Source organism: Eulemur rufifrons, chromosome 15 (genome assembly GCF_041146395.1).
Source record: "Eulemur rufifrons isolate Redbay chromosome 15, OSU_ERuf_1, whole genome shotgun sequence".
Taxonomy (NCBI): domain Eukaryota; kingdom Metazoa; phylum Chordata; class Mammalia; order Primates; family Lemuridae; genus Eulemur; species Eulemur rufifrons.
The window spans coordinates 43,655,564-43,668,408 of NC_090997.1; the positions used below are offsets into that span (position 1 = coordinate 43,655,564).

General features: G+C 31.9%; 1 protein-coding gene across 5 annotated transcripts in view; it reads right to left on the reverse strand.

Annotated features, from left to right (window-relative positions):
- The window catches only part of SNX14 (sorting nexin 14), an 81,331-nt gene that overhangs the window by 42,648 nt on the left and 25,838 nt on the right, over positions 1-12,845 (reverse strand). For 3 of the 5 annotated variants that reach the window (XM_069489036.1, XM_069489037.1, XM_069489035.1), the window contains exons 9-17: positions 12,680-12,755; positions 11,929-11,973; positions 11,741-11,821; positions 11,530-11,644; positions 5,611-5,766; positions 5,132-5,256; positions 4,573-4,631; positions 2,107-2,133; positions 218-350 (exon numbers count right to left, since the gene is read on the reverse strand). In XM_069489036.1, coding sequence (XP_069345137.1) covers positions 218-350; positions 2,107-2,133; positions 4,573-4,631; positions 5,132-5,256; positions 5,611-5,766; positions 11,530-11,644; positions 11,741-11,821; positions 11,929-11,973; positions 12,680-12,755 — 817 coding nt within the window. The remainder of the gene's footprint in view (positions 1-217; positions 351-2,106; positions 2,134-4,572; positions 4,632-5,131; positions 5,257-5,610; positions 5,767-11,529; positions 11,645-11,740; positions 11,822-11,928; positions 11,974-12,679; positions 12,756-12,845) is intronic. The other 2 variants (XM_069489039.1, XM_069489038.1) reach the window with 1 other exon arrangement.

Consider the following 12,845-nt stretch of genomic DNA (forward strand, 5'->3'; position numbering starts at 1 on the left):
AACCACTCTGCCTTATTAAGCAGTAATGTAGTACTCAGGAATTTTAAGAATCAGATTAGCACCATGACACTATAACTACTAATGAAAGAATGAGAAAGATAATGGAAGTTTGAAGAAACAGATAAAGAATGGAAAAATGATGAGTGAGCATATCTAATTTTTATGCTATAGTAAATCTGAAGTTATACATAAATCAAATTGAAGAATTTTTACTTACAAAATCATCTTCACCTTCAGCTAAACCATAATTAGGCAACATAGCTCCCTCCATTGTGGTACTCTTGAATACTCCTTTAATTTTGCTACCTATTCTGCTGATTCCAAATGATTCTCCTCTTTTCTGTGTGCTCCTAAATATTAAACAAAAATGTATCAAGTACATAGCAAATTACCACAACAGTCTAGTTCACTATAAATAATCATAAAGAAAAACAAAAATAGTTTTGAAAATGATAAACTAACAGTATAGCTAACATAACTTTTGGAGTATTCAGGCATAGATTAAGTATCAACATCTCAGAAGCCAAAAAAGACATTTAAAGTTTAAATTTGAGGGATGAATAAATGAAACAATATTTATTAATAAATATTTCAAATTTACCTACTATAAACTTCAGAACTTTAACTGAACTAAAATTTTTAAAAGATGAAATCCCCCTAGTGGTATAAAGTTCATATTGCCATACATACTTTGAAATAACATACAAAAATGTGCAACATCTGTTCAAAACAGAACCTCCATTTACAAAAACTGTACTGATAAAACAAAAAATATATATAAAACTGTGACCTTTTCGGTACTTCATTTTTAGATGGAAAAAAAATTTTTGTCTTCTGTAACTTACAAATGTTTAAGAAAAATTCAATTTTATAATCATATAAATACTCAAAAGAGGAATGAGGTATAAAATGCATCTTATTTAACTTCAAAGTAATAAAGAGAAAAGATAAAATCCCAAAGGGGAGAGTTGGCAATGAATATAAGGATAAAAGCAAATGTTGGCTAAGGAAGCAGCTTGCTCTGCCATAAATATTAAATGTTAATTTTGCAATTTTTTTCAAAAGTGAATTTCTAAAAGCCGAAACAGCTGAAAAACAACAAAATTAAAAAGTTAAAAACAGCAAAAATTTCCTCCATTAGAGGCTACTGCTCGATGTTTCAGCAGATAAAATTGTAACTTTTATCCAATTTAAAACTCATGTTCACGATGAAATACTGCTCTTAAAACATATACCCAAATGATTATTTTAAAATCTGAGAAAGTTTATTTTCAAAGCTTTATTAAATGTGTAGTTATTATTCCTACAAGAAAAATTTACCTACTGATATAATACAATTACAGAAATAGCAGTAAACTGAACAAGTTTCAAATATACCAACTGTATAGTGACGTGTATTTTACCTATGTCCAAGAAACAAACCAAACTTATTCTAAAACTGAAAAAAACACTAACTAGTAAGTAGTAAAAAGGGTATTTAAACTACCTTATATTATCTAAACAAGCACACCTTAGTGTTTTATAAAAAATCCACAATTGTAAACATAGGTATGATATAAGAAATGTTTCTAAAGACAAACATAAAAATGTTGACAAAATATTATTAAAATCTCTAGAATATAGAAAGATTATTAGTCTCTAGAACCTAGAGATTATAAAACAATTACGGTTTTTGAAATATAACATTTAAAAAGTATCTCATTTGTGATTATGCCCAGAAATACAGAAACATCATTATACTTCTTAAGAAAAAAAACGTTCTTTAAACATAAAAAATTCTAAAAATAATTCAGCAAAACCAAAAACAACAAAAATTAGTCAAGAGCCTTGGAAAGTAAGATACCAACAAAATACATAATGAAAACATCTTAAAAGTATCAGGATATTCTTATTTTATGATGGAATATGTCATGCTATTTCAAAAAGGAGATTATCTAGAATCAAAGGAGAAATTCACTTTAAAAGATTATCCTAAATAACTGATATAAAGGCAATAAAATCATAGTATTTCATTCTTTCCCCTTTTAGTTGAAATTAAGTTATTTGGAATGTACTTTCTGGATTTAAACAGATAATACTGAAAAGAATCACATGCTTAAGACTTACCGAAAATCATCCAAACTTAGGCTACCTCTGCAATAACAGATATGTGAAATTATGTAAGGAGAAGAAAGAGAGAAAGCCCAGATATTAAACAAATTTCACTTTAGAACACAAAACACAATGTAAAAGCTTTAAAAGTTACACAGGATAGCATTCATTTTTGCAAAGAGAAGAAATCCTTAAGAATAACATGATAAAGGTAAGAGAAACAAAAGCAGGTGGCTGTTTTTGTATTTGAGGGTATTAAGTCTACATTATTAAAAAAGTTCTTAAAAATTCAAAAAATCAGGAAATAATTCTGTCTTTTTTTGTCTTTAGGCATACCATTTATTTGAAACAGTGGAAAGTATGCAGAGACTAAGCCACCAAAAACTTGGCACAAAAAACAAACCCATATTTTCCAACATGGAATTCATGTCCATGTTAGATATAATCATTCATGCTTCACACATCTTTTATTTTGGGGGGGTTTTTTTGTTTTTTTTTTTTTTTTTTGAGACGGAGTTTCACTCTGTTGCCCTGAGTAGAGTGCCATGGCGTCAGCCTAGCTCACAGCAACCTCAAACTCCTGGCCTCGAGCAATCCTCCTTCCTGCCTCAGCCTCCCAAAGTGCTAGGATTACAGGCATGAGCCACCGTGCCCCAGCCTATGCTACACCTGGTTTTAACTTATTTAAAAAAGTATGTTTTAAGCTAAGAAGCAAAGTTAACAAAAGATCCCTAAATATTAAAAACAAAAGTTATGCTTTGGGTACATAATGAAACAGAGAACAAGATAAATAATATGCATTAAAATTTTATTTTTAAAATACAAATATAATGTAGACATAAAACATATGATAAATATTTTATATATTTTAAGTCACTTAACAGCAAATTAGCAAAGCTACTCTAAATTTCCAGTGAAAGAATGTTAAGAAATTCTTTTACTTATTCTATTTAGTTAATGTTAAAATCAGATCAACATAAAGAAAAACATACTTTAGAAAGTCATAATCAGTACCCAGAATGACAATAACTCATATTTCCTTCTTGTCTTTCTTATATTTTAAAGCCAACAAAATTAGTGCCTTAATATGCTGAAGACAATCAGATGTTCTCAAAGTGACAAAGAAAGCTTTCCATCTTTGAAGTTATGACCTTGACTTAGACTGAGCTACTAAGCAGGCTTTTGAGATCACAGAACCACTTCCCCTTAAATGGTCCTATACAGACATTTCATTAAGCTCAATATCCTGGTATGAGACTCCAAACATCTTAAGTCTATAAACAAGGATAAATTCCACCTGCTCCTTAAGTATGCTGGGAAATTTGATAAAAGTCCTTGAAAAAGTATTCAAATGAAAGAAGAGGTGTGTGGCTGAGCAAAGAATGCTATTTTAAATAGTAAGGACATGATTTTTGTTAAAGTTTATGTTACACAGTAATAACAAATTCCTAGGAAAAGGCAAAGGAATATTTTCACAAAAAATCATAAAGATTTTTTCCATCTTTCAGAAAAATTATTACATGTGTATGAGGCATTATGTAAGAACATTCAACATTCAAAAAAATTCAGGCCAGGCGCAGTGGCTCATGCCTATAATCCTAGCACTTTGAGTGGCCGAGGTGAGAGGATCACTTGAGGTCAGGAGTTCGAGACCAGCCTGAGCAAGAGCAAGACCCCATCTCTACTAAAAATAGAAAAAAATTAGCCAGGTGTGGTGGCATGTGCCTATAGCCCCAGCTACTCAGGAGGCTGAGGCAGGAGAATCACTTGAGCCCAGGAGTTTCAGGTTGCAGCGAACTAGGATGATACTACTGCACTCTAGCCTGGGTGAGAGAGTGAGAGTCTGTCTCAAAAACAAACAAACAAACAAACAAACAAAAAAAAATTCAAATCTATTCTTATAACACTTTATTATGTCAAAAAGAAATGCAATATATTCTCCCCATGGCTAAGGTTTTCACATTTTTCCTTGTACTAGCTATCTAAAATCTGCCCCATTTTTTGATTTACCTATTTCTCTCTTTGTACCACATTTCCAATTTATCTATATATCTATTAGACACTTGCTCAAACTGCAAGGTGTTAAGAACAATGTGAATATCTATGTTGTAGATTATAGATGTCTGTGTCAATTTTCTATATATTCAATATAACATTATAAAAACAAATCAGAAAATTATCCAGTTTATAGATGAATAATGCTTCTCTCTTCTGTTACTTTTCTTTAGGTTTATTTAACTTCACACTTACATTTCCAGACAGCCAGAAAGGAAAAGAAGAAAAATCTCACCACTTTCATACCCAGTAAGCACTCTAACAAAAAAGTTTCCACCAGGGAAAAGAAAAAAAATTACTGTCTAAAATTTTCTGAGTTACCTATGGATTTTGCATATGCATTGAGTACCTAAATAGCTAATAAAGACAATGATGCTATCACAGAATGATAAGCATCAGCAAGTTCAAACAAAATATACAACCTACCTGTTGAATTTTGAATTGCGTGTTGGTGATTCGGCACCTCTTAGGAGTTGTCTGAAATACTTCAAAAAATGAATAGTTATGGTTTATTAAATTAATATTTGACATTGAAATATGCTACTTTACCCTACTACTTTGTAATCTGCAATTTTTTAAAAAACTCATTTAAATAAAGTGAATACAATCACAGTCAAATAGGGTAAGGATGAAAATAACACAATTGGAGATGATTTCCACAGGTCAATAAATAATGAGTATATAAAAGGAATGGGGTTTCTGCATCACCGCAGTGCTACAAAGCCACTCAGGCATATGGCAAATCGGGCAGACCAATGTATTCTCAATCCACATATTCACATAAACACAAACATGGTTTTGTATAGAGACTTGTGTTTACAAGTAACTTCTAATCTCCATTAAATTATACAGTAGAAAAGAGTATTTGCCTTCTTAATCTTTTTTTATTTTTCTTTTTGTTATTTGAATCACTCACCTAACAATATCAGAGACACTATTAAATTCTGTATAAAAATCCTCAAATAAGGTTAACATTTTGACTTACCTCATCACTGTGGCAGAACATAGGGGTAAATACATTCTCCAAGAGAGAAAGAACATGTTCATATGCTTCAAAAAGACATCTCATAGTTTGAAGTTTCACAACATCTATGTATGGGCCTTCAGCAACTATTAAAAAAATTGTATTGTAGAAATTATTTATAAATAGCATATACATATTATATATTGTTTTAAAATTCACTATAGTAAAAGAGCATACAATCCTAAAACTATGTTTTACAGAAATTCCACTATAAGAAATACACTAGAATGAGAAATGAGAACCAAGCTCCAATTCTGACAAATATCAGTTATATCAATTGTGAATAAGTTGTTTCCTCAAAGCTTTCCTCTCATTAGCAAAATAATATAACAACTGCCCGTGTACCTCACAGCTACTGCAATAATAAATACAGAATTCATGGGAAAACTTTGAAAATTATGCAAGAGGTAAAGAATTCAATCTCATCATCTTTGACTTACTTCTTTGAATCTCTTCTACAATGAAGGGATCAAATCTAATTTTGTCAATACTTTCATCCAAACAGTATGTTTTATAAATCTTCTGCAATTCTTCATGAAGAGATAACATTTCATCATTCGATAACTCTGGTCGCAAAATTCTATCATTAAATTCTTCTAACAGACAAGGGAAATAAGAAAAAAATTACTTTAATATAAGCTATTAATGAAAACTTTATATTCCCATTCTAACTATAGCCAATATTAAGGCAGCAATTAGAAGCAATCTAATTCATTTTAAGTTTTTAAAAAGTCTGTGAGACAATGAGTGCATTGCGCACTGTTTGGGGAAAGGTAACACTTGAAGGTGCTGACTCGGGAAGGGGAGGTGGGGAAGGGAGGGATATATACCTACATGATGGGTGCAACGCGCACTACCTGGGGAACAGATAAGCCTGGAGCTCTGACTTGGGGGGAAAGGCGGTACAGGGGCAACATATGTAACCTGCAATTCTGTATCCCCCATAACAATAAGATGAAATTAAAAGAAAAAATAAATAAATAAATAAATAAATAAAGTCTGTGAGAGTAAAATAACTATTCTAATAACAGAGAAATAGTGGATCAATTCTTACATGTTAATATAAAATATCTGAATACATAAATAACAATACAAATTTGCTAAAATTTAGAACAGTAAAACACATTTCCAATGGTTTCTTTAAAGAACATATTGGATTAATTTCTTATACCAAAAGGTTTTTAATATTTTTAAATTTAATTTACTAAATAAAAATGAAGACAATGCTTTTAAACAATATTCTCTCCATCATGGAAGCTGCAGGCTAGTGGTGGAGTTAAGAGTCTGAACAAGTGAATCTTTTTTTTTCTAAAATGAGAGATGGTACCATTAGGACAGCCAAAATATTGACTGCTTTTTAAATATTGACTTCTTTTTATTATTATAAGAGGTGTTAATAAGAGTTTACCCCTTAATTCTTAATTATTCAAACTGAAAGACAAAAAGGGAGAAAAAAAAGAGTTTAATAAAAACTGGAACAGAGCATATAAGAACTGTGGTACAATAGCATATAATTTCAGTCCCTAATGACTTAACATGCATATAACCGGAGTTCCAAAAGGAAAAGAGTGAGAAAATGGGACATAATATTTGAAGAGATTGCCAGGAATTTTCAAAACTGATGAAAGACACCAACCCAAATATCTAAGAATCTTATCAAAATTCAAGCAGAATAAATAGAAAACTACACAGTATAGTCAAATTGCTGAAAACTCAAAGAGAAAACTGCAAAAGCAATCAGGGAGAAAAGGGACACATTACATGGAACAAACATAAGATTTGAAGCTGATTTCTTATTAGGAACAATGGCACTTGCAGAAAACAATGAAAAAAAATGACTTTAAAGCACTGAAAGAAAAAAACTCCAAAACTATTAACCTAGAATTGTTTTTTTTTGTGGGTTTTTTTTTTTTTTTTTGAGACAGAGTCTCACTCTGTCATTCAGGCAGTGGCATCATCATAGCTCACTGCAACCTCTAACTCATGGGCTCAAGAGATTTTCCTGCCTCAGCCTCCCAAGTGGCTGGGACTACAGGCACATAACACCACACTCAGCTAAGATTTTGTATTTTACAGTAAGGGTCTTGCTATGTTACCCAGGCTGGTCTCAAACTCCTGGCCTCAAGTAATCCTCCTTCCTCCTCAGTCTCCCAAAATGACAGGATTATAGGCATGAACCACTGGGCCTGGCATTAGTACTTATTTTAAAAACAAGATCAACTATATGCTGATTATAAGAAATACATTAAACACCTTAATCAGATAGAAAAAAACACATAAATGCAAACTTAAGTATAAAGAAAGATGGTGTAGCCATATTAACATCAGACAAAGTAGACTTCAAGACAGAGAATTACCGGAGATAAAGAGGAAGATATTATAATCATAAAAAGATAAATTCATAAAGAAAATATAATAATCTTAAATGTGTCTATAGCTAGTAATAAAGTTCAAAACATAAGAAACAAAATAACAAAACTAAAGAGAGAAACAGTAAATGCATTAAAAATCAGAAAGAATACCGAATATCTGAACAACACTATCAACTTAACATAGAACACTACCTAACACAAAACAACAGACCCTGACTCTTCTCACATATACAAAGAACATTCATTAAGACAGACTGTATGGATCGGCCATAAAACAAGTTTCAACAAATTGCAATGGAATGAAATCATATAGAATATGTTTTCTGATCAGAAAAGTATTAAATCCCCAAGTGTATTGTTTATAAATTGAACAGTACATTTCAAAATAATCCAACGGTTAAAAAGTAAACCACAAGGGAAATTTAAAATTATTTCAAACTGAATGATAATCAAAAACACAATATATCAAAATTTAGCTATAGCAATCCATAGAAGAATTAAATTTATAATTTTAAACGCCTATATTGCAAAAGAAGAAAGGTATACAAATTAATCATTTATGCTCCAACCTTAAGAAACCAGAAAGTGCAAACAAAACTCCAAATGAAGAAAGAAAATAATAAAAAAGCAGAAAATCAACAAATCAAAAATGTTAATAAATTTGGTAAAACCATAGCAACGTAGATTTAAAAAAAGAAAATACAAATCACCAATTAACATAGGACATTACTAAAGCTTCATAATGAGGGAACATTAGGAATAACTTGACAATAATGCAGCTTGCTGTGACATGGTAAAATCACTAAAAAAAATTCAATATCCATTCATGATAAAAACTCTCAAAATAGGAGCAGAAGGAAACTCTCAATCTGATCAAGGAAACCTATAAAAAACCTAGACTTAGTAATTTCCTCCTAAGATGAGGATTATAGCAAGGATGTCAGCTCTTATCACTTCAATTCAACATTGTAGTGAAGGTCCTAGCTATTGCAATAGGAAAAAAAAAAAAAAGGCATAAACATTATAAGGGAAAAAGTAAAATTGTATATTTGCAGATTATGTATGTGTAGAAAAGTCTAAGGAAATCTACAAAGAAACTACTAGAACTAATAAGTGAATTTAGTAATATCACAAGACACAGAGTCAATATGTAAAACACCAATTCAATTTCTGTATATTAACAATTTGAAAAATTATTTTAAACATCATGTGCAGGCCGGGCGCGGTGGCTCACGCCTGTAATCCTAGCACTCTGGGAGGCCGAGGCGGGTGGATCGCTCGAGGTCAGGAGTTCGAGACCAGCCTGAGCAAGAGCGAGACCCCGTCTCTACTAAAAATAGAAAAAAATTATATGGACAACTAAAAATATATATATAGAAAAATTAGCCGGGCATAGTGGTGCATGCCTGTAGTCCCAGCTACTCGGGAGGCTGAGGCAGGAGGATCGCTTGAGCCCAGGAGTTTGAGGTTGCTGTGAGCTAGGCTGACACCACGGCACTCACTCTAGCCTGGGCAACAAAGTGAGACTCTGTCTCCAAAAAAAAAAAAACATCATGTGCAAATATATACAAAAACATAAAGACCTACCCTGAAAACTATAAGACACTGTGGAGAGAAATTAAATAAGACAGAAATAAATGGAAAAATATACATATCATGTTCTTTCACTGGAAACCTAAATGCCATTGAGATGTCATTATTCTCTAAGTTGATCAATGCAATTCCAATCAAAAAAAATCCAAGCAGGTTTATGTGTGTGTGTGTGTGTGTAAATTGGAAACCTGATCCCAAAATTTATATACGAACGTAAAGAACCTACAATAGCCAAAATGATCTGACAAAGAACAAAGTAGAAAGCCTTAGACCACCTGATTCCATAACTTAATATAATACATAGCCAAAGTAATTAACACTACAGTATTGACTAAAGAACAGACATATAGATACATGCAAAAGAACAGAATTCAGAAATAGACCTAAACATACATGTTCAAATGATTTTACAAAGATGCCAAAGTAACTGAAGAAGTAAAAGAAATGTCTCTTCAAAAAATGGGTACTAAAAAAACCAGATATCCATATAGTAAAAAAAAATGAACCTCCACCCCTACCTAACACAACACAAAAATTATCTCAAGATAGAACACAGATCTACGCATAAATCTAAAAGTATAATACATATAGAGAAAAACACAGGAGAATATCATCTTGACTTAGGGTAGGCAAAGATTTCTTATGGAAGTCACAGGAAGTACTAACCATAAAATTGAACACTGATATACTGGATTTCACCAAAGTTAAAAAGTTCTGCTCATTAAAAGACACTTCGGAAAATGAAAAGACAAAAAAAATAAATACTCATAATACATATATCTGACAAAAGACTTGTATCCAGAATATTTGCAGAACTCCTATAATTTAATGACAAAAGAAAAACAATTCAATAAAAAAGTAGGCAGAACACTTAAGTAGTTTCACAGAAAGATATTCAAATGGCCAGATACCACACTAAATGGCAAAAATTAAAAAGATAAACACCACCAAATTTTGGTAAAGATATGAAGCAACCAGAACTCTCATACACTGTCAGGGGGAGTAAAATAGTATAACCACTTTGGAAAACAATTTAGTCATTTCTTATAAAATTAGACATACACCAACACTTGGACCTAGCAATTCTACATCCATTTATTAAACATATGCCCACAGAATGCTTTGCATAAGAATGTTCATAGCAGCTTTATTCAAAATAGCCCACAAGTGGAAGCAGTCCAGATATCCATCGACAAGGAGAATGGATAATGAAATTGTGGTATATTCATACAACAAACTATCACTCAGTAATGAAAACAAACTACTGATTTTTACAACATTGATGAATCTTAAAAAGCATTATCCTGAATGAATGAAGCCAGCCACAGAAGAGTATATACATTATATGTGATTCCATTTATCTTTTTTTTTCTGTAGCATCTCATGCTCTATGTGATTCCATTTATATGAGAAAATTGTACAGGCAAAACTAATCTGTGGTGAGAGAAATTAGACCAGTGATTACTTTGACAAGAGTAGGGGCAGGTGTGGATCTCTTTAGGAAGGACCCTAAGCGAACTTTCTGGACTGATGGAAATGTATGTTACATGAATATACACACGTATAAAACTGATCAAACTATACATTTAAATTCTATGAGTTTCACTGTATAAATTATACCTCAATCTTTAACAAGTATTATTTTAAAAAGGAATTAGATGCATTAAAACTAATCTTTTCATAGATCATCCATGAAGTCTTTATTAATCCAATAATCCACAATGCTATGGAGCTTATCATCAAAATGAAACATTTTTGTATTTGATGATTTAATCAAAATAATCCTTAACAAAGACTGTGACAAAATGATGTTGACATGGGCTACTGATTGAAGTCTTTAACAGTTTTGTTTTTCTTTTTTAAAAAGAGACAAGATCTCGCTATTTGTCCAGGCTGGAGTGCAGTGGCGCAATTATAGCTCACTGTACCTCAAATTCCTGAACTCAATCCTCCAGGCTCAGGATCCAAATAGCTAGGACTACAGGTGCACACCGCCATGCCCAACTAATTATTTTTCCATTTTTTGTAGAGATGGGGTCTCACTCTATTGCCCAGGCTGGTCTCGAACTCTTGAGCTTAAACAAACTTCCCTCCTCAGCATCCCAGATCACTTGGATTACAGGCATGAGCCACCATACATGAACCACAGTTTCATTATATTGAATTTTTAGATTTTTTTCTACTACTAGGCTTGATTAAAGTCAACAATAGATTATATCCCGATGTGGAAAGGAGTGGGCACTTGAGAAAAACTCATAGGTGCTCTTAGAATATCTAGTAAATGAAGTTTAGTACACTGAAAGATGGCTACCACAACATCAGATCTGATTTAAATATTCAATTACATTAAAAAGTTTAAAAATTACTTTCGTAAAATACACAGTTAAGCCTCACCCACAGTCAGACAAAACTGCAACACATGCACTGCTCCTTCTTGTTTCAGGAAGTTCATAAAGCGAAATAAAAGATCTTGTTGCTCTCTGATTTGCTTCAGTTCTAACTTCAGCACCTTAATACAATATGGGAAAAAGAGTATGTTAAAGCTATATAAATGTGCTCTCAAATTTTTTATATCAAAAATCATATTATTGCTGAAAATACTTACAGATGGCTTTTTATTTCTAGGTTCTGAAAATTTCTGCAAGAATGGAACCAAAGGAGAAGCTGGCTCAGTTGCTTTTTCAGGCTTTGAAGAAAGAGAATTATTAATTCAGTAATATTCCCACTTAATTTGACATACAGAATCAAAATACAACTCAATCTGAAATGTTTTCTAATATGTTCAATACTCACTGGACTGTCATCTATGAAGATAATAAGCAAATGATTCACAGTATCCTAATGGAAAATAAGAAACACAGGTCAACATAATTCCATTACTATATTCTGCCCAGAATTCTCAGGACTTTTATCATATTATGAAAGTTTCCAGAAAAATGAAGGAAAAAAATGGAGCAGTGGCAAAGCACCTGCATTTATGTATTACAGAGAGAGTTTAAAAATCTATAATGCAGGTTCTTAACCTTTGTGAAAATGGGCAAATAAAAGCTATTCTGACTGTGGCATTTAAAATGTTTATAAATTACCTCTGTTTCTTCAAAATCTTATTGGATCAAATGGATAAGCAAAATGTGGTATATACATACAATGGAATATACCCAGCCTTGAAAAGGAAGGAAATTCTGACACAGGCTACAAAACAGATAAACCTTGAGAATATCATGCTAAGTGAAATAAGCCAGACACTGAAAGACAAATATTGTCTGATTCCACTTATATGAGGTACCTAGAGTAGTCAAATTCTTGGAGACAGAAAGCAGAATAGTGGTAGCTAGCAGCTGGAGGGAGGAACGAGGAGTTATTATATCATGGGTATAGAGTTTCAGTTTTGTAAGAGTTCTGGAGATGGGCAGTGGTAATGGTTGCACAACAATATGAATGTATTTAATACCACTGAATTGTACACATAAAAATGTTTAAGATGGTAAGTTTCATGTTAAGTGTATTTTTACCACAATATTAAAAAAATTATTTTAAATCTTACTGGATCAGCTAGGAAATCCAAAGAAGGAAGGAACACAGAACCAGACAGGATCTCTCTTATAAGTAAGGTCAGGGATCTGGAAAAAGACAATAATTGTATATTTGTGTATACACACACACATATATAAACAGTGATTTATATTCATTCTTAACTTTCTTTCTTTATT